Consider the following 21,384-nt stretch of genomic DNA (forward strand, 5'->3'; position numbering starts at 1 on the left):
TTCCAATTTGAATACAGAAGTGCTGAAATTCTTCGCATGGCTGGATTTCCAATTATGTTTATAGAAAACCAAGGGTCTCTGAACATGAAATTAACTTCACTTTTTATTTGATTTAATTTACTACTTGACCTTATTTTTCTGAATCTAATTTTTGGATTATGCCTTGTGCAGGGATCATTATCCAATCATATCGATGATGTTCGCTCATGGCTCAAAACAAATTTCCAACTCTAAGGTCAATAATCACCACTGCGTAGAGAAAGAAATTGGAGAACAAAACTATCATACAATATACTACATTCATTTTTAAATCCTCATTTTAGTTCAAAATCAATAATATATATGAACATTATAATTAATATTATATTATATTAACTACATTTAAACAAAACTAATTACTTTATAAGATCTAAGTTATATAATTAACTTGACATGCAACTACGACGTATATACAAAGGAGTGACTTGCTCGTTTTACATTCCTTTTCTAGCTAGTGATGAAGTTATACATTATGTAGAAAAAGGAAAAGTCAAAAGTATTAATGAAGTATTAGGTTCGTTATGGTGACTAATTACAATTTTTGTTTCTAATGAATAAAAAAAACCTTATAATTCAATTAAAACGTTTCAATATTTTCAGCTAAAATTGTCAAAAAAAAAAAGCTGGGGGAATTTTTTTTTTCTTTTGGGCAATTTTGACTGAAAATATTGAAACGTTTTAATTGAATTATAAGGTTTTTTTTTATTCATTAGAAACAAAAAGTGTAATTAGGTTCCCCAGCTTTGAAACATAGTTTCCAAAAATTATAATTGAAAATTAGACAAGAATGTTCTTAGCAAATTAGCAAGAGACGACAAACAAAGAGATGTGTGTTGTGTTTGGTCAAACATTTTAGCAGCAAAAGCTTGAACTTTTCCTTTCCGTCTTTCTCCGATCTGATTTCATCCTTTCATTTATCTTCTTTGTATCCTCTAAATTTAATGGGGGCATTTTATGTTTCATACCAAAGCAGGTCAACGAAGTTTCATGTGTGCCAATTTCATTCTTGTTTTTTGAGCTTTGGATTCAAGATTCATCATTTTTATGGTAGTAGAAGAGCAAAAACTTGACAACGGCGGATCCGTACATGTGGTCGAAGGAGGAGAAAGCCATTTCCGTAATGTCTAAAGATGTTGGCCTCAGAGCTTCACTGGAGCTTTGTGCTTGGTGTGGTCTCACTGTACGAAGTAACCTAAGGTCTTGGACTCTTGGTGGCTCATTGGGTCGTGTAGATACAAAGTATTACATGAAATATGTTTAGCCTTCTGAATTTGCATATCCAACGCATCCCACATAAGCGGCTGTTTTCATTCTACGCTGCGTCCACTTCAACTGAAACAGGGACGTCTTGATGCTTGGTGTGCATCTAAACTGCGTGGAGCACATTCTAGCTGTGCTTGTTTCCAGAGTCTGGCCTCTAGGAACGTTTTGACGATGTCATCCGATTCAGAGCATGGCTGAGCCGATTATGGACAAGCAAAGATGTGTTGTTTTGCATCAAAGTCACCATAACAAACCTAATAGGTAATTTGATACTTCATTAATACTTTTGACTTTTTTTTTTTGTTGTTTTCTTACATAAGAATGTTTTGGTCAAACATTTAGTTCGTGACCTTTTCTTTGGTAGCTCTTGATGTGATTTTTATCCTTTCATTTATGATCTAATATCATTTTTTATATCATCTTCTTCTTCTCCTCCAGACCAAACACACATCAAAAGTTCCAATATTAAGCTCAAAACGGACTCAAATCTTGAATTTTTCCTTCCTTAATAGAAACAGAGATGGAAGTAGAAGAGCAAAGCGAAAGTAAATTATGTAATGTGGTGTGTGGTCCGGTGTCGTGGCTAAAGATGTTGGCCTCAAAGCTTCACTGGACCTTTGTGTTTGGTGTCGTCACAATTTATGGAATAAACCAAGGGTTTGCTTACTCATTTGGTACAGTAGCTACAGAGTATTACATGAAAGATGTTCAAAAGGTTCAACCTTCTGAATATCAAAGTATCAATGCAATCACTAAGATTCCATGGATCATTAAGCCTCTTTGGGGCATTCTCACAAACGTTCTTCCCATCTCTGGTTTCCACAGAAGACCTTATTTCATATTAGCTGGTAAATGTCACTCGAAATCGGAACAAATCCTCAGCAATTGTCTCATTAATTATATGCTTTGTACTGTCTTTGCAGGGGTGCTTGGAGGGGTTTCTTTCTCGTGCATATTGCTTCAGAGTAATCTACACCTTTACTTGGCAATAGTTGATGACAATATCAAGTGCTGGAATGGCGATAGCCGATATGACAATTGACGCTTGCACTTCTTACAACAGTATGAAACACAAGTCTCTTGTATCATATATGCAGAGCTTATGTAGGTTAGCACCTCCGTTGGATCACTTGTTGGGTTTTTTATGAGTGGTATCTTAAATTCATCTTGTTGGCTCCAAGGTTAGTGAACCGTTTGCTGTGACTTTTTCCATTTGGTGATTCATCTCTAATGTTTTGTTTTGTTTGCCTTCTGACATTATAGGGCGTGTTTGGCTTGATGACATTTCCATTTACATTAGTAATTGTAGTTGGGATCGTGGTTATTGAGAACCCTCATGAGCAGGAATTCAATACATTCACCGACGCATGGAACGCCTTGTGTAGGAGGATGAAGCGCTCAGAAGTGTGGCGTCCGAGTTTGTATATGTACATTTCCCTTGCTTTTGGTGTGAACATTCATGAAGGTATTTTATATTGGTTCACAGATTCAAAGGATGGTCCTTCGTTTGGTCAGGTAATCCCAAAACATGCAGCTTCAATCTTTCAAACCCCACCCGAAAATGCCTAATATATATATACTAGGTGTTAGCTCAGGCTATGCGTGAGTTCTTACATACGGGCTATTCTATTTTGAAAAAATAATATAAATTAACATGTTATTATTATGTTTTTTCGGTGTGCATCAAAATTAAAAGACTACGTACCATGAATTTAAATAAAGTAATCAAATTTTATTTTGATGATAATATTTAGGGCAATTAAGTCATATTGTATCTTACATGCCATATGCCATATATTTTTGTAGTTGTAGTCAATAGTCATGTTTCAAAATCATTGTGATATATATTTTCATAAAATTTATTTTGTGCTGTTAGTTATGCATATCTATATATATATTTTTATGGTGATAGCTTGAAGAGATTTAAAATGTTTCAGTTAAGAAAAAAAATCAAAATAATAAACAGTAGGTTTGTGATGTCTCATACATATATAACTAAGTGAGTCTAACCATAAATTATTAGACTACTACATTTCCATATAAAAAAAAACAGCGACTACTTTATTAGGTTATTATCTTAAAGTCTTTAATTGTGTCTGGATTTTGATTTATATGAAACTAGCAATTGATCCGCGTTACGCGTGGTAGTTAGATGAAGGTGTATTTGGAGGTTTTGTTGTGTATATTATTTTTCTTGGCTATGTAAATTTATCTTTATGCCTGTTTTCTGTTTTCTAACGGCTTACATATAATTTTTTCTATATTTTGTGACCATTTGACCAAACTTAATCTCTGCGTATACTTAATCTCTGCATATACTTTATCAAACTATATTTTCGCACACACTACTGAAAAAATAGCTTATGTTTCTTATCGGTTCCTATGCAAAATGGTCTAGCTATATCTACTGCCTCCTGATTACTAACCTTGTCCCATAGACTGTCTGATGCTAAGATCAAGAACTCGTGTTGGTAAATTGAGATGCATGAATATTTGATAAACACTCAGAGAGGCAATCCTCTCATCTACCGGGCTATACACAAAAGCAATTGAGATACCAATGTCCAAAACAATCAACAAACAAAGCATATAACCCAGGAAAACAAACATAGTCTCGCTGGAAGGGAGGTGTCGACCAACACCAGCCAAGTGTCGACCGACACTGGCTCTTCTTGGTGTCGACCGACACTACCCCACAATGTCGATCGATGCTCCTTCACTGGTGTCGATCGACTCTGACTCTACAATCGCCAACCACTCGAAGCCGAGAGTCACATCTCGCTTCTAATCACCACCAAAGCATATAACCCAGGAAAACAAACATAGTCTCGCTGGAAGGGAGGTGTCGACCAACACCAGCCAAGTGTCGACCGACACTGGCTCTTGGTGTCGACCGACACTACCCCACAATGTCGATCGATGCTCCTTCACTGGTGTCGACCGACACCCTCCTGGTGTCGATCGACTCTGACTCTGCAATCGCGAACCGCTCGAAGCCGAGAGTCACATCTCGCTTCCAATCACCACCAAATCGCCCAATACTCAAACCCAAAGCCATATGCATCCGTAGGAACCTATAGCAACCAATCCCATCAAGAAAAATACACAAAAACAGAAACAAACAAGCAAGAACAAACAAACAGAAACAAACAATCCCATCACCTCTTTGCAAGAAGTTTTTGACCAACCACGACGAATCCAACCTTCCTAGCAAGCTTCTAACACGTCTCTAGCCGTGGATCTTCACTCCCACAGAAAGATCTCACCAAAAACGCCTTGAAATCTCACAAACTCTCACCAAAACCTTGAGAAACTGTTTTTCTCCTTTTCTCTGTTTCAAGCGGCGTAAAACAATAAAAACACGACCTAGGTCGTTCTCCCACTTAAATTCAAAAGAGTGGGTCAAGTCACATTATACAAAGGAGTGACTTGCTCGTTTTACATTCATAGCTAGTGATGAATTTATACATTATGTAGAAAAAGGAAAAGTCAAACGTATTAATGAAGTATTAGGTTCGTTATGGTGACTAATTACAATTTTTGTTTCTAATGAATAAAAAAGCCTTACAATTCAATTAAAACGTTTCAATATTTTCAGTTAAAATCGCCAAAAAAAAATAAAATAAAAAAAACTGGGGGAAAATTAGACAAGAATGTTCTTAGCAAGAGACGACAAACAAAGAGATGTGTGTTGTGTTTGGTCAAACATTTTAGCAGCAAAAGCTTGACCTTTCCCTTTTCGTCTTTTTCTGATCTAATTTTATCCTTTGAGTTTCATTTATCTTTTTTGTATCTTCTAAATTTAATGTTCAAAGATATTAAGACCATGTCCACCGGGGCGTTGCTCACACAAATACTTTTATTAACAACAAAAAAAAAGAGGAGAGAAGAGAAAAGGAGAAGAAACGATTCCTCCTAAACAAACTAAAGAAACTAAATAAACGTTTCTCAGAAGAAATAACACTAAGTGTCACTTATTTAGTGGAACAAATATTAAAAAAAAAAAAAAATCTGCAATAAAAGTAAATTTTTTATTTTGTTGAGTAACGATTCACCGTTTCTCCCACTAATGATGCCCTTAAGGCATTTTATGTTTCTCCCACTAATGATGCCCCTAGCGCATTTTATGTTTCATACTAAAACAGGTCAACGAAGTTTCATGTGTACCAATTTCATTCTTGTTTATTGAGCTTTGGATTCAAGATTCATCGTTTTTGATTCCCAAATCTTTGATTATTTTGCTTTACATCAAAAGATTCATCCTTTTTCTTTTGATCTAAGTTCAATCCAGTTCAAGAATTACCCACTTCAGTAGACTCTGTTCCTTGGATCTTTCTTTTTGTAGTGCAAATCCACATCACATTTGAGCTCAAAACAGAGTCAAATCTTGAATCTTTCACTCCTTACAGAAGAACTAGTTATGGTAGTAAAAGAGCAAAAACTTGACAACGGCGGATCCGTACGTGTGATCGAACGAGGAGAAAGCCATTTCCGTAATGTCTAAAGATGTTGGCCTCAGAGCTTCACTGGAGCATTGTGCTTGGTGTGGTCTCACTGTACTGAATAAACCAAGGTCTTGGACTCTTGGTGGCTCATTGGGTCATGTAGCTACAGAGTATTACGTGAAGTATGTTCAAAAAAGGTTCAGCCTTCTGAATCTGCATATCCAGCGCATCCCACATAAGCGACTGTTTTCATTCTACGCTGCATCCACTTCAACTGAAACAGGGACGTCTTAATTTTTGGTATGCTTCTAAACCGCGTGGAGCACATTCTAGCTGTGCTTGTTTCCAGAGTCTGGACTCTAGGAACGTTTTGACGATGTCATCCGATTCAGAGCATAGCTGAGCCGATTATAAACAAACAAAGATGTGTTGTTTTGCATCAAAGTCACCATAACAAACCTAATAATTTGATACTTCATTAATACTTTTGACTTTTCTTTTATTGTTTTATGTTTTCTTACATAAGAATGTTTTGGTCAAACATTTAGTTCCTGACCTTTTCTTTGGTATCTCTTGATGTGATTTTTATCCTTTCATTTCTGATCTAATATCATTTTCTCTATCTTCTTCTTCTTCTCCAGAACAAACACACATCAAAAGTTCCAATATTAAGCTCAAAACGGACTCAAATCTTGAATCTTTCCTTCTGTATAGAAGCAGAGATGGAAGTAGAGGAGCAAAGCGAAAGTAAATTACGTAATGTGTAATACAGAGTAATGAATCGGTTGCATTTCTATTCATTAGACGTACGAAATATATACAAATATGAGAGAGTGTTCTCCAAGTATTGGTTGTACACAGTTGGTAAGTGAATATTACATATTCCCTTATCTATCATTCCCCCACAGTCTTAGCGTCGTTGGGAAGGATGCCGAGACTGGATCGAAAGTCGGTGAACAATGGAGTGGTAAGACTCTTTGTGAAGATTTCCGCATATTGGTGAGACGAGGGAACATGGAGAACACGTACGGTGCCGAGGGCGACACGTTCACGAACAAAGTGAATGTCGATCTCGACATGTTTGGTTCGTTGTTGTTGAACATGGTTGGTGGAGATATAGACGGCGCTGATGTTGTCGTAGTAGACGAGAGTGGCTTTGGTGAGAGGACAGTGCAATTAGAGGAGGAGGTTACAAAGCCACGTTGTTTCGGCGACGACGTTGGCCACGCCGCGATACTCAGCTTCCGCGCTTGAACGAGAGACAGTGTGTTGGCATTTGGAGGACGAGGAGATTAAGTTGTCGCCGTGGAAAATGCAGTAGCCGGAAATTGATCGTCGGGTAGAGGGGCAGCCAGCCCAATCGGCGTCCGTGTAAGCGATGAGACCGGTAGGTTGTGTTGGGTAGAGTTGGAGGCCGTGATCAAGAGTGCCCTTGAGGTAGCGCAAGATACGTTTGACGGCTTTGAGTTGAGATTCGCGGGGGTCATGCATGTATAGACAAATTTGATGGACGGCGAAAGAGATATCCGTGCGTGTAAATGTTAAGTACTGGAGGGCGCCGACGAGGCTTCAATAAAGAGTTGGATCGAAGACCGGTGGGCTATCCTCGATGGCAAGGCAAGCACGACGATCGGCTGGCGTGGTACATGAGTTGCAGTTAGACATGTTGACTCGGTGTAGGATGTCAGCGGCGTACTTTCGTTGTGAGAGGAAGAAGCCGAAAGTGTTGTGTTTGATGGCAATGTCGAGGAAGTAGTGAAGCTCACCAGAATCTGTCATTTTAAACTCACTGTGAAGAGAGGTGATGATGTCGTTGAGTAGCTTGGTGAAGGATGCGGTGAGACCAATGTCGTCGACATATAGGAGGAGATAGGCGGTGCCATGTGGTTGATGGTAGACGAACAAGGATGGGTCTCCTTTGCTTTGCATGAAACCAACTTTACGGGCATACTGAGCAAAGCATTTATTCCAAGCACGTGGAGATTGTTTAAGACCGCAGATGGACCGTTTGAGCAAACAAGCATGATCGGGTTTGTCCAGGTCGCGGAAACCCCGCGGTTGGTGCATGTAAACCATCTCCTCGAGTGTGCCGTTAAGGAAGGCATTCTTGACATCAAGTTGATGTATAGGCCAGTTGCGAGATAAAGAGAGCTCTAGGACGAGATGAATTGTTGCAGGCTTCACGACAGGGCTGAAAGTCTCTTGACAATCGATGCCGAGTTCTTGAGATTTCCCATTTGCAACCAACCGGGCCTTGTAGCGAGATAACTTCCCATCTGCACCAAATTTATGCCTAAACAACCACATAGAGCGCACAATGTTAGTATTGGGGGGTCATGGTACTAAGTCCCACGTCCTCTTTTTAATTTGAGCTCCATGTTTGATAACTCTCTAATTTATATGTTTTTAGCATCCTTTTTTTTGTCTATATTTTGCATTGTCCATACCTCTAACTTAGCATTTTTAGGTCATTAACTGTAGGAATTCACTTTTAGACCATTTAGGGTGTTGCATTTCTGCATTTGCATATTTTGGATGAAAACAGGTGCTAAAGAGCCAAAAATGGGGAAAAACAAGGACAATCCGAGCATGTACCCGAAGGAGCCATCGAGCTGCAAGAACAAGTCCGAACCCCCAACACGATCAAGGAGGATCCGAGAGCATGAAGAACAATCCGAAGATCCACCCGAGGAGTAACCCGACTTCACCCTCGTGTATCCCATCGAGTAGACCATCGGGCAGGTTTGGGAAGCTAGGTCAAAAGGGTTTCCATATATAAACCCCCTCCTCTCCTAGATCGCAAGGGAGCACACCGCAGACCCTCAAACCAGAGAGCGAGAGCTTCTGTGAGAGAACTGAGCGACTCAAACATTTTCCTTTTCATTTTGCATTTTTATTTTCATAGTTTTTATAGTTTTCTTAGATTTCTATCTTGTACTCTTTCTACTCTACTCTATCTTTTAATACAATGCAAGTTTCATTCATTTTCGTTATTTTGTTCCTTGTTATCATGTCCGAGTAGTGTAGTAAAGTTTCTAGGGATGGGATTGATGATTTTGTGTTCTTGATTGGTTAGGATGCCTTAGTTTGATTGTAAATGATTGATAGATTTCCTTCTAGGTTGGTGTTCTTAATGTTGTCAACAGACCGAGAGGTTGAGATTAGATCTAGGGCATTTCAGCGACCGAGAGGTGTAGATGAGATGCGTGAATTAGCCAATGCTAGAGGTTTACTTGACTCTGAGTAAGGGATTAGATGAGTTTGAGTTTACTGACAATAATGAATCGTTCTTAATGCATGCTTGTTCATATTGCTAGTACGAGAGTGTGGTAAGTGATCAAGGTTGATTGTTGCTAGTGCGAGAGTGTGGTGACAAGGTTTTAGAGATTCATTGCCTAGGAAATAATTGCTTGAGGCATGTAAGGCATCTGTACTGGTCTAGAATACTTAGGATTCGATTACCCCATCCTTAGGAGCTTTCGTATTTTATTTGTTTACATTTTCTTTACCTACTCGACCACTTACCCGATCAGGTACACGATAACCTGCATCGAGTACTACCTCGAGCTGTTCATATCTCATTTGCTTACTCGATCACCCCACTCGATCTTGTACTCGACTGCTTGCATCGAGTGCTTAGGTCGTGTGGTTTCTTTGTTTATATTCCTTTCTTTTATTTATTTTAGGACTGTTAGAACAAAAACCCTATCTGCTTGGCTTGACTTGTATTGTCCTGATTATATTCTTCCTGCTAGCAATAAAAAACTATTTAGATTGATAACCCTTTGTACTACAACTGCATAGGGAATTGATACCCTGGGTGAAAGGGGTTGTTTCTGTTTGGTGATCCCGCTTTTGTTACGCGTCCGCATAGGGTGACTAACGGCTTGTGGAGGCGGTTGTGCAACTTGAGGTTTTGGAGGTGGGAGTGTTGTTTGAGGAATGGTAGGTTGGTGGTTTAGTGAAGCTTGTCGGCGGAGAAGAGGAGAGATTGGTTGCGGAGGTGGTGGTGGGTCGTCAAGTGGTGTAGAGATTTTAAACTGGGAAAGATTGGAAAAAGGAAAGCTTGACTCCTCAAAAATGACATGGCGTGAGATAATTACCTTGCGACTAGTGAGGTCAAGACAACGATATCCTTTATGATTGGAAGGGTAGTCAAGAAAGACGCATGCGGTGGAGCGAGCGTCGAGTTTGTGTGAAGTGGTAGGGAGGAGATCTGGATAGCAAAGACACCCGAAGGTAATCATAAGTGGCTGGTTTGTTGAACAGTTTTGTGAACGGGATTTTGTTGTTGATGGCAGATGAAGGAAGAATGTTGAAGGGATGAGTTTCCATCATAAGTGCCTCCACCCAATATGTGTTTGGCATGTGTGCTTGGAAGAAAAGTGACAGAACAGAATTGTTTAATGTTCGGAGTGTGCGTTCAGCTTTGCCGTTTTGTTGGGAAGTGTGAGGGCAGGAGAACCGAGGGGTGATGCCGTGAAAAGAGAAGTAATTGAGAAATTCTCGGTTTTGGTATTCACCACCATTATCGCATTGGAAATTTTTTATGTTGCGGCCAAAATGGTTAGAAACATAAGCCATGAAAGTTAAGAACGTTGAATGGACATCTGATTTGTTGCGAAGAGGAAAAACCCAAAGAAAATGTGTAAAATGATCAAGATAAATAACATAATATTTATTTTCACTGATGCTGAAAACCAGAGAGGTCCAAACATCTGATTGAATAATTTCAAAAGGTGCAGAAACAGAAGAAAAAACTGAATCAAATGGTAATCAGTGTTTCCCCAATTGACATGCATGACAAAGAGGCATATCAATTTTAGAACAATTTATTAAACGAGAAGAAATAAGAGATTGAAGAGTAGTGTTTCCCAAATGTCCTAGACGACGATGCCATAAGAGAGAATCATGCACCGTTGCGAGCATGGCTTGTGGAGGTGATGAAAGAGAGGTGGCCGATGGTGGTGAATGGACTGAATAGAGAGGGCCACTGCTGTCACAGCGGAGTAGCGGGATCCGAGAAAGGTAGTCCTTAACACAAAAACCAAAGGGGTCAAACTCGACAGTGACATAGTTGTCGATAGTGAATTGACGAACATAAATAAGATTTTTTGATAATAGACAGACACACAAGTACATTATTGAGATGAAGTGGTCGAGATTTAGAGGGCAGAGAAGAATAACCAATGATTTTTGTAGGAATAGAAGATCCATTACCGACAATAACCGATGGGGCGGAGCTCGAATTAAAAAGAGAATGAAGGGTGCCTAGTTGTGCGGTTAAGTGCGAAGTAGCTTCGGTATCCGTGTACCAACTGGCATCATTTGGGTCATGCATGGTCATGTTCCCAAATGCAGCCGCTAGGTCGGCAGGGAGTTGTGTAGGTTGAGCCGGAAGAGCAAGTGACTGCGGTGAGTGGCCGAGTACGCCTGTCGCGGGATGGGTGGTGGAGGAAATGTGCGCCATCAGTGAACGCGGCATCTAGTGTTGTTGTGGCCAGTGCGGATATGGCGTTGGTGCGGGGAACCAGGGTTGATGCGTCTGCCAATTATGTGGGTTCAATGGCCAGTACGATTGTGGCCATGATTGTCGTCTGCGTCCCCTGCCTGAATTGCCACGTCCGCGTCTGCGGCCCCTGGTGTTGGTGTTGTCACGGTAGCCGGAGTAGTCTCGAGAACCGGAGGTGGAACCGTCACGGTGGTTGGTGTTGTGAGATATGGAGTGATGTTGACCATGTGATTAGGCATAGAGGACGTTCGAATATGAGGTATTAGCCGAGGTGATCGTATCGGTGCGCACTTGCTTAGAGAGACGACGTTCCTCCTCCACGAGCATGTATCTAGCAATGGAGAAGGAGGGAAATGGTTGGCGGTGTTTTATGATGTTGACGATGTTGTCGAACTTCTACGACAGACCGTTTAACTTGTGCATGACAACAACACGGTCAGTTACGGGAGGTTCGAGAGCTTATGCCAGTAGTCATGGACCGACAAGTCACCGATAGTGAGAGATCTGAGTTCGTTGTCGAGTTGGATTGCGCGGGCCTCTTTGTTGTCACGGAAGAGGTTTTCAATGGATAGCAATATGTTGCGGGCGCTACTTCGAGTTTTGAGGATGGTGTCGAGAAGGGAGGAGGAGATCGTACCATAGATCCACATCTTGACAATACCATCACGTTCTTGGAAGATGGTGTCGTTTGCATCAGTGGGAGTAGAGGTGCCATCGAGATGCCCAAAGACGCCAAAGCTATAGCAGTGGGTCTCAAACAGATCACGCCAAGCATCATAATTCATCTTTTGCATATCAAGTACAAAAGGAATATGTGACTTGATGTGAGTCACGGTGAACACTTTGTCAAGTGGTTGGGCCATCGTAAATCTGTCGAGTGAAAGAAGAACAGAATAAAAGGAAATAAAATTGTAGAGAGGAACAAGAGAGAACGAGAGGAAGAAGAGAGACAAGGGAGATCGGGAAAGAAGAAGAGCGGAGGGAGGCGGCTTCTTTTTTTTTTTTAGGGTTTTTTAATAGAAAGATGGCTCTAATACCATGTTACAGAGTAATGAATCGGTTGCCTTTCTATTCATTAGACGTACGACATATATACAAATATGGGAGAGTGTTCTCCAAGTATTGGTTGTACATAGTTGGTAAGTGAATATTACATATTCCCTTAACTATCAATGTGGTGTGTGGTCCGGTGCAGTGGCTAAAGATGTTGGCCTCAAAGCTTCATTGGACCTTTTTGTTTGGTGTCGTCACAATTTATGGAATAAACCGAGGGTTTGCTTACTCACTCGGTACAGTAGCTACAGAGTATTACATTAAAGATGTTCAAAAGGTTCAACCTTCTGAATATCAAAGTATCAATGCAATCACTAAGATTCCATGGATCATTAAGCCTCTTTGGGGCATTCTCACTGATGTTCTTCTCATCTATGGTTTCCACAGAAAACCTTATTTCATCATAGCTGGTAAATGTCACTCAAAATCGGAACATATCCTTAACAACTGTCTCATTAATTATATGCTTTGTATTGTGTGTCTTTGCAAGGGTGCTTAGAGTGGTTTCTTTCTCGTCCATATCGCTTCAGAGTAATCTACACTTTTACTTGGCAATATTGTTGATGACAATATCAAGTGCTGGAATGGCGATAGCCGATGTAACCATTGATGCTTGCACTGCTTCCAACACTAAAAAAACGATTCTCTTGTAACGGATATGCAGAGCTTATGTAGCTTAAGCTCCTCCGTTGGAGCACTTGTTGGTTTTTTTATGAGTAGTATCTTAGTTCATTTTGTCTGCTCCAAGGTTAGCGAACCATTTGTTGTGACTTTTTCCACTTGGTGATTCCTCCATCTCTAATGTTTTGTTTTGTTGCCTTTTGACATTATAGGGCGTGTTTGGTTTGCTGACATTTCCATTGGCGTTAGTAACTTTAGTCGGGATCGTGTTTATTGAGGATCCTCATAAACAGGAATTCAAGACATTCACCGATGCATGGAACGCCTTGTGTAGGAGGATGAAGCGCTCAGAAGTGTGGCATCCAAGTTTGTATATGTACATTTCCCTTGATTTTGGTGTGAACATTCATGAAGGTCTTTTCTATTGTTCACAGATTCAAAGGATGGTCCTTCGTTTGCTCAGGTTGTCCCAAAACATGCAGCTTCAATCTTTCAAACCCCACCCGAAAAATGCCTAATATATACTATTTTTGTGGTTTGTTTCAGGACATTGTTGGTTTCATTTCCTCAATTGGTTCAATAGGGTCAATTATAGGAACACTGTTGTACCAGCTGGTCCTAAAGGATCATTTGTTCCGTAACATATTTAAGTGGACTCAAATTCTCTTTGCTTTATCCGGAATGTTTGACCTCATGTTTCTGCTACGTCTCAACTTAAAATTTGGTTTACCGGATTATCCCTTCATAGTAGTGGACGAGATAGTTCATGAGATGATCGAGTGCCTGAAATGGATGTCGATAAAAGTCCTTGCTAACAAACTTTGTCCTGACGGAAATGAAGGGACCTTCTTTACGTTGCTAATGTCGATTGCGAATTTAGGTGTCATAACCTCAAATGGGCTAGGAGACATATTGCTGCATGTCCTCAAGGTGACTGGGACTGAGTTTGGTAACCTCTGGCTTGCGGTTTTGGTTAGGAATGTGATGAGACTTTTGCCGCTCTTTTTCTGTTTCTTGTGCCTGAAGGAAATCCGGAAACAATCAAGCTACCGAATGAGAGAGAAGAAACTGGGGATCAACCAGCAGATGAGAAAAATGGGGAAGAACATGAAGCAGAAGAGGTAGAAATGGTACATCTTCTTCAGTCTGATGATAGAAGAATCACTCCGACCAAAGGCCGCTAGTGACCACTTTAAGCAAGCAGAGCTCGCACCTGACGGTTCCACATCAGAAAGTTGGAAGTCGTTAACTTTGTCACGTTGGACATGTTGAGACTTGACGTTATGGAGAGAAGTAGTAGCAGAGGTATCAATAACATTGGATGGTTCAGCAGACATGGCGAAGGAACAAAGAAGAAGAAGAAGAAAAAGAGAGCGGCGTAAAAAAAAATTTAGGTTTAGGATACTTGCTGCTCTGATACCATGTAAGGAAATGCTTTCTATTGATGTGTATTGTGTACAACATTTATAGTTCTATACATAAGGGTTTTGTACCTACTAATTTACACATATATCCTCTTGTTATATCTCTCCTCTATAACCACCACCTAATTTTAGCTTTTCTCTAGTTCAAATGATACCTATCTGAATCAAAGAAGTGGTGAGTGTCAATTTCACTACTCTGTCACCATCCTCTTACAATACATTTTTTCTCTCATTGGCTTTTCGAGTTTTCTATATCTGTTTGGATTTCAGTTGGACTATATCAGAAAATAGTCATTTAAAACTAATTGTATTATTATTACAAAAACTTAATTGGTACGGAAGCAATCTATGTCCTATTTTTGCAATTTAGAATCCTTCACACTAAATCTATGTCGTATTTTGCAATCTACGGCTGATATTATTATTATTGTGTGGCTTGTTTCTTTTTATGTTGACGAATCATCAATGCCTCAAAGTGGATATCGAATGTCAAAACTCTTATCCTAATGTTTGCATTACAATGTTCAGTTGTCACCACAATAAGCTGTGAAGATTAGTGAATTGAAGAGCAATAATTAAAAACAAGATGCTATTTCTTAAACATGAAATCGGGTAGGAGACCTACAATCACGATTAATTCCACTTCTAATCGGGTAGGAGTATCCCTGAAATCCTCATTTGCTAAATTGTATTTGCTCGATTAAACGTAACCCCGTCTCTTTAGCTAGAGCCTTGATATCCCCCTCGTCAAATGGGTATATTGTCTTATGAGTGACATGAATCTCTCCATTTTCGTCTTTCACCATCTCTCTCGCACTCTCCATAAAACTTCTTAATACCTCATGGTGTTTCCTGTGAATTGTACACGCAAATGTTGAACAATATATTACCAATAATAAACAGAAAAAAAAGATTAAGTGTTGCAATTAGCAATGGACAAAACGATCGTCCTTTAGAATTTTAAGATAGTGCCCCCATCCTCATGTAGCCAAATGCATTAAAAAGTTAAACACAAAAAAAATAAATGAAAGTTAAAGATTAAAAAAAAAAGAACTTAAATTAAAAATGTCATGTGAAACTTTTCTACTTGATTTCCATGAAGATTTGAAAACGCAGATCTTGTTGAGTTCTAGATCATATGTTGAGATCATGATTCATATATAATCCTAATGTAGGAGCATTTCGGATTATATATTTTGTCCATCTCTATTTGCAATACGCCAATACGTACATACACATGGTGTAAAAAGCTCTCAATCTCACGACATAAACCTTACCCTGCATGAGGAAAATGAAAGAGGATAACATCGTATCGAGCTACACGATTGTCTTAGGTGATGGAGTGTACGCTAACACCACGGACCACGGTGCACCCAAGTCTCTCCAACTCATCCACGTTCGCTTTTCCATTGTTGTAGTTACGCCCTAGCTCTACCGCAAACATATATACCATATATATAATCACAAGACTGAATAAAGATATTGTTGAATTTTCATGTGATAATGATTATCTATTATCTCAGATAAAAACAATAAAAAACAAATTTTAGAGAATGATTGATGCATGATTTTAGATTTACTCTTACCTCGAGTGTCAAGAGATGTTGCAGCGATGTTGGTGGCAGAACCAAAGGCTTTGGCTAGAGATAAAGAAAATGAAAAATCTCCTTCTCCGACCACAAGTATTTGCTTATTGTTATACTGTCTTAACTTTTTAGATTCCTGATTATCCATTTCAACATCTACATGTTTTCAATTTTACACCATGTCCTTATATACACTTGTCTTTTCGAACTTTGTGATCATTTATGTACTTTGAAGAACACATGACATCGTATGAAGAAGAGAGTCAAACGTTTTTTTTTTTGGTTCAAAAGTTCTTTGTATTTTTTATTTTACTTAGGATCATCACTGGTCAGTACTAATATTAGTATCATCTTACACATATACGAAGAAGTGACTTGCTCATTTTACATTCTTTTTCTAGCTAGTGATGAAAAAACTAAAAACCTTCTTGGTAAAGATTCATATTTAAAAAATAATACACATGATGACAACTTTTTTTTCTTGTAGTAGGATTTTTTAAAGCTTGTTTTCTTTCTTTATTGAATGCAAATTTTATTCAACCAAAAAAACCTTGTTTACAATATATGCATCTTGTGCTTGATAAAACTTTGAAAAATCAACTGAAAGTTTGGAAAAAAAATATCATTATCATTAGAAACGAAAGATTAACAATTAAAAATATCATTAGAAAAATATATATATCATTATCAAATAAAATAATATATAATAATGAGTAAACAGGTAGTAGTTGGTGGCAAAGCTATTTTTGTCTATTTCTATATAACTTAATAATAATGGTGACAACATCCCAAAGATGCTGGGAATGGGATATGCTATTTTCCTGTTATAAAGAAATGAAAATAGACTTTTTGGTATATCAAACTCAGTCGAGAAGTAGTGGTGACAAGATCTATTTTGATCCAACGGTGTCCGGACACGTTCATAAAGAAGAAAGATACTAGGTTAATGAAATGTTCTGTTCCTTTGTTTGCCTTACTTATCTCGGAAAAGCTTATATTTCTTTATTTTTTTCAGTCGAATGCAAACAAATATTTTTTTTATGAACGTGTATTGCATATAATATAACATAATTTACAAATAATTTCAGATACACTGTATTTACTTAACGTAATTTTAATTACAAATCTACAAATTCTTACGTAGGAGTTAGGACTTCAGCAATTTAAAATAAATAGTAGTATAGATGAAAAAAAGGAAAAGTCAAAAGTATTAATGAAGTATTAGGTTAGTTATGGTGACTTTGATGCAAAACTAAGCTTTAAAATAAATTTCATCGTTAAACCTTACAATTTTTGTTTCTAATGAATAAAAAGACCTTTTAATTCAATTATCAGTTAAATATTGCCCAAAAAAAAAAAAAAAGCTGGGGGAAAAATAGACAAGAATGTTCTTAGCAAGAGACAAACAAAAGATGTGTGTGTTGTGTTATGGTCAAACATTTTAGCAGCAAAAGCTTGACCTTTTCCATTTCGTCTCTCTCTGATCTGAGTTTTATTCTTTCATTTCTTTAACCATTTCACTGCTTGCAGCTTCTAATCTTCTATTATAGTTCAATGGGCATTTATGCTTCATACCAAAACAGGTCAACGAAGCTTCATGCGTGCCAATTTCATTCTTGTTTTTTGAGCTTTGGATTCAAGATTCATCCTTTTTGATTCCCAAATCTTTGTTTTTTTTTTACTTGCTTTACATCAAAAGATTCATCCTTTCTTTTCTATGATCTGAGCTCTATCCAGTCCAAGAAGTACCCACTTCAGACAACTCTGTTCCTTGGATCTGTTTTTTATTTTCAGACCAAACCCACATCAAAAGTTTCAATATTTGAGCTCAAAACTCAAATCTTGAATCTTTCACTCCTTACAGATATGGTAGTAGAAGAGCAAAACCTGGAAAACGGCGGATCCGTCCGTGTGGTCAAAGGAGAAGAAAGCCATTTCCGTAATGTGGTGTGTGGTCCAGTGCGGTGGCTAAAGATGTTGTCATCAGAGCTTCACTGGAGCTTTGTGTTTGGTGTGGTCTCACTGTACGGAGTAAACCAAGGTCTTGGTGGTTCATTGGGTCGTGTAGCTACAGAGTATTACATGAAAGATGTTCAAAAGGTTCAGCCTTCTGAATCTCAAGCTCTCACTGCAATCACTAAGATTCCATGGATCATTAAGCCTCTTTGGGGCATTCTCACTGATGTTCTTCCCATCTTTGGTTTCCACAGACGACCTTACTTCATCTTAGCTGGTAAATATCACTCGAAAACGGACCTAATTCTCTGCAACTGTCTCGTTAATTAATATGTTTTCTGTGTGTCTTTGCAGGGGTGCTTGGAGTGGTTTCTTTGTTCTTCATATCACTTCATAGTAATCTACATCTTTACTTGGCACTGTTATGGATGACAATATCAAGTGCTGCAATGGCGATAGCGGATGTGACCATTGATGCTTGCACTGCTTACAACAGTATCAAACACCCTTCTCTTGCATCGGATATGCAGAGCTTATGTAGTTTAAGCTCCTCTATTGGAGCACTTCTTGGTTTTTTCATGAGTGGCATCTTAGTTCATTTTGTTGGCTCCAAGGTTAGCTAATTGTCTTGTCTAGTGTCTACTGTGATCTTTGTTATTCATGATTCCTCTCTAATTCTGTGTTTGGCTTGTTTTACTGACATTAGGGTGTGTTTGGGTTGCTGACATTCCCATTCGCGTTAGTATCCGTAGTCGGGATTGTGTTTAATGAGCCCCATGTTCCTGGTTTCTCTTACAAACAGGTAAATTTTTTTCTATCTTGAACTAGTTTGATTCGTAGCAATATGTGATTATTGACTCTTGGTTGTATCGTTTCAGGTACACCAGAAATTCACAGATGCAGGGAAAGCGATGTGGAGGACAATGAAGTGCTCAGATGTGTGGCGTCCGAGTCTGTATATGTACATTTCCCTTACTTTTGGTTTGAACATTCATGAAGGTCTTTTTTATTGGTTCACTGATTCAAAGGATGGTCCTTTGTTTGCTCAGGTAATCCCAAAACAAGAAGTTTCTATTTTTAGAATCCATCTGAAAATGCCTAATATGTTGAGTGGTTCTCTGGTTTTGTTTCAGGAAACAGTTGGTTTCATTCTCTCAATTGGTTCAATCGGGTCGATTCTAGCAGCAATGTTGTATCAGCTAGTGCTAAAGGATCATCCGTTCCGTAGCTTATGTTTGTGGACTCAACTTCTCTTTGCTTTGTCCGGAATGCTTGACCTTATTCTTGTGCTACGTCTCAACTTGAAATTTGGTTTACCGGATTATCTCTTCATAGTAGTTGACGAGATAGTTTCTCAGATGATCGGTCGCCTGAAATGGATGCCGCTACTCGTACTCACTTCAAAGCTTTGTCCTCACGGTATTGAAGGGACTTTCTTTGCATTGCTAATGTCAATCGACAATGCAGGCCTCATGACCTCATCTTGGCTCGGGGGAATATTGTTGCACGTCCTTAAAGTGACTCGGAATGAGTTTGGTAACCTCTGGCTTGCCGTTTTGGTTAGAAACGTGATGAGACTTTCGCCGCTCTGTTTTCTGTTTCTTGTGCCTAAGGGAGATCAGAATACGTTCAAGCTACCGGATGAGATAATGGGTGAGGATTCTTCGGAAGAAGAGGAAGACGAGAAAGATGGAACTCGGAATTTGGAGTTGGCATCTCTTGTTCATTCTGTTGATAGAAGATAGCTTTATAGTTAGTGTTTGAAGCAAATGCTTCGACTTTTTTTCAGCAGCTTCTACCAACTTTTACTTCTAGTACTGTGGAAAGTGCAAATGGCACTACATTTTTCTCTGAATACATAACAAGTTTGTGTTTTTTTCTTTTTTTGGTGTAAAAGAAAACATCTTTAGTGAAGTTAGGGGCCTAATCTTCTTCCATATCTAAAATAGTTTCTCAAGAACAAAACATGTGAATTCTGCAGAAGAAACAATGAATGAGGAATCTTTCAGAAATTTGAATACACAATTACAAGCTGTGTCTGGGGACAAGTGCTCTACATATCTTCTGGATTTAGAAACACGAAAGGGTTAAAATCTTTTTCATAGGAAGATAATTTCCAGTAATGCAAAGAACAAACCATGAGGTGAGAAACAAGCATAATCGTATCATTATCTCGTGCCTCGTCTGCGCCAGTCCCTGTCTCTATCTTTGCTTCTATCATGATCATCTCGATCGTGGCTTGAACTTTTTTCACGTCGGTCTCTATCCCTGTTCAAATCATGTTGCCTGTCTCTGTCTCTGTGTCTCTCTCTGTCCCTATCCCTGTCTCTGTCCAAGTCATGATCTCTCTCCCTCTCCCTGGTTGATGATTTCCGCGGCGGACTTTGGCTCTTGTTTTCCCCACGTTGCCGCTTTTTAGAAGATTCTCGAGAATCTTCTCGCCTCTCCTTCCGCTCTACTATTGATTTCTCTGCAGTTAGGATCAATGCTTAAATTTATAAGAAGGGTCAATTGGATCAACATGAACATTGGCCATGTCCTGGAATACACCAGATGCTGCCAGTCTCCGTGATAAAACCATTTCAAGAAAAGAGGAAGCAGTAGGAAAACAAAAAAAGACACCCTAAATACATGGATAATCAAAATCAAAGCTAAAGCAAGAAACATGCATGCTAAGTTCGACACCAACAAAAGTGCAAGAGAGCACAGGCAACTTAAAGAGTTCTAAATACAAACACTAGAGAGGATATAAAAGGAAGCAATTAGTTCTTAGTTGTTAGCTATCCAAGAATTCAATCAGTGGAACGAGTAATTCAAATTTCACGTTTCTTTTTCCGAATCACCAACACAAAAACAAAGGCAAAATATTTGTAAATTACAGAAGAGATTTTTGGAAAAAAAACTGGCTTCAAATACTTGCCCTAAATTTAAGAAAGTAGGACAAGTTTCGCCCATTGTTGCATCAAATGGACATGGAGAAAAATAACAACCTTTCCCAAAACAAAAGAAGAGTATATGTTTGATGTGAGTGAAGTAAGAACTTACGATTTCTGTTGCCCTCGTTAGGTCCTGATAAGCCATAATCAACTTCAAGTCTTTTTCTGTTGATTTCTACTTTTCTCTCTATCTCCTCGGAGTTTTTCATCCCCTGTTCCTCAAGAGTTTCACGATACTCTATCAAAGCAACTTCTATGCGTCTACGCTTTTGTCTGCAGTAACAAAAAAACAGGTCAAGAGAGAAGTCTATCGAGTTTCAAATTATACAATTGAATAGCAACTTGTAGTGAAGGTAAGTTCTCATCTTTACTTGTAAACATTACAGTATCAGTGCCAACTCATGAATGTGACTACGGGCTTCGACAAATCCGGGTATATACAATTGATGCGTATGCCCAAAAGTTTCTATAGCATCAGTTATCCACCTTAAGAGGGTAGAGCTAAAATACCAAATAATGTGTACTCTATAAAGCCCAAATCTATTAAAG

The 21,384-nt window shown here is 38.8% G+C and overlaps 2 protein-coding genes and 3 pseudogenes across 5 annotated transcripts in view; 3 read left to right on the forward strand and 2 right to left on the reverse strand.

Moving 5' to 3' along the window:
• Positions 1,022-2,871, forward strand: LOC104738164 (annotated as a pseudogene).
• Positions 5,723-14,117, forward strand: LOC104738165 (annotated as a pseudogene).
• On the reverse strand, positions 15,032-16,091 carry LOC104738166 (annotated as a pseudogene).
• LOC104736526 (probable folate-biopterin transporter 2) lies at positions 17,306-19,836 on the forward strand. The gene is made up of 5 exons (XM_010456526.2): positions 17,306-18,176; positions 18,254-18,513; positions 18,606-18,701; positions 18,778-18,948; positions 19,033-19,836. The coding sequence occupies exons 1-5, from the start codon at positions 17,810-17,812 to the stop codon at positions 19,642-19,644; spliced, it is 1,506 nt and encodes a 501-aa protein (XP_010454828.1). The 5' UTR covers positions 17,306-17,809; the 3' UTR covers positions 19,645-19,836.
• LOC104738167 (protein RRC1) overlaps positions 19,873-21,384 on the reverse strand; it is a 10,043-nt gene continuing 8,531 nt past the window's right edge. For 3 of the 4 annotated variants that reach the window (XM_019234975.1, XM_019234978.1, XM_019234977.1), the window contains one exon: positions 19,873-20,369. In XM_019234975.1, coding sequence (XP_019090520.1) covers positions 20,068-20,369 — 302 coding nt within the window. In that variant the 3' untranslated portion in view covers positions 19,873-20,067. Of the gene's footprint in view, positions 20,370-20,944; positions 21,109-21,384 lie in introns of all 4 variants that reach the window. The other variant, XM_019234976.1, reaches the window with a different exon arrangement.

Source organism: Camelina sativa, chromosome 13 (genome assembly GCF_000633955.1).
Source record: "Camelina sativa cultivar DH55 chromosome 13, Cs, whole genome shotgun sequence".
Taxonomy (NCBI): Eukaryota; Viridiplantae; Streptophyta; class Magnoliopsida; order Brassicales; family Brassicaceae; genus Camelina; species Camelina sativa.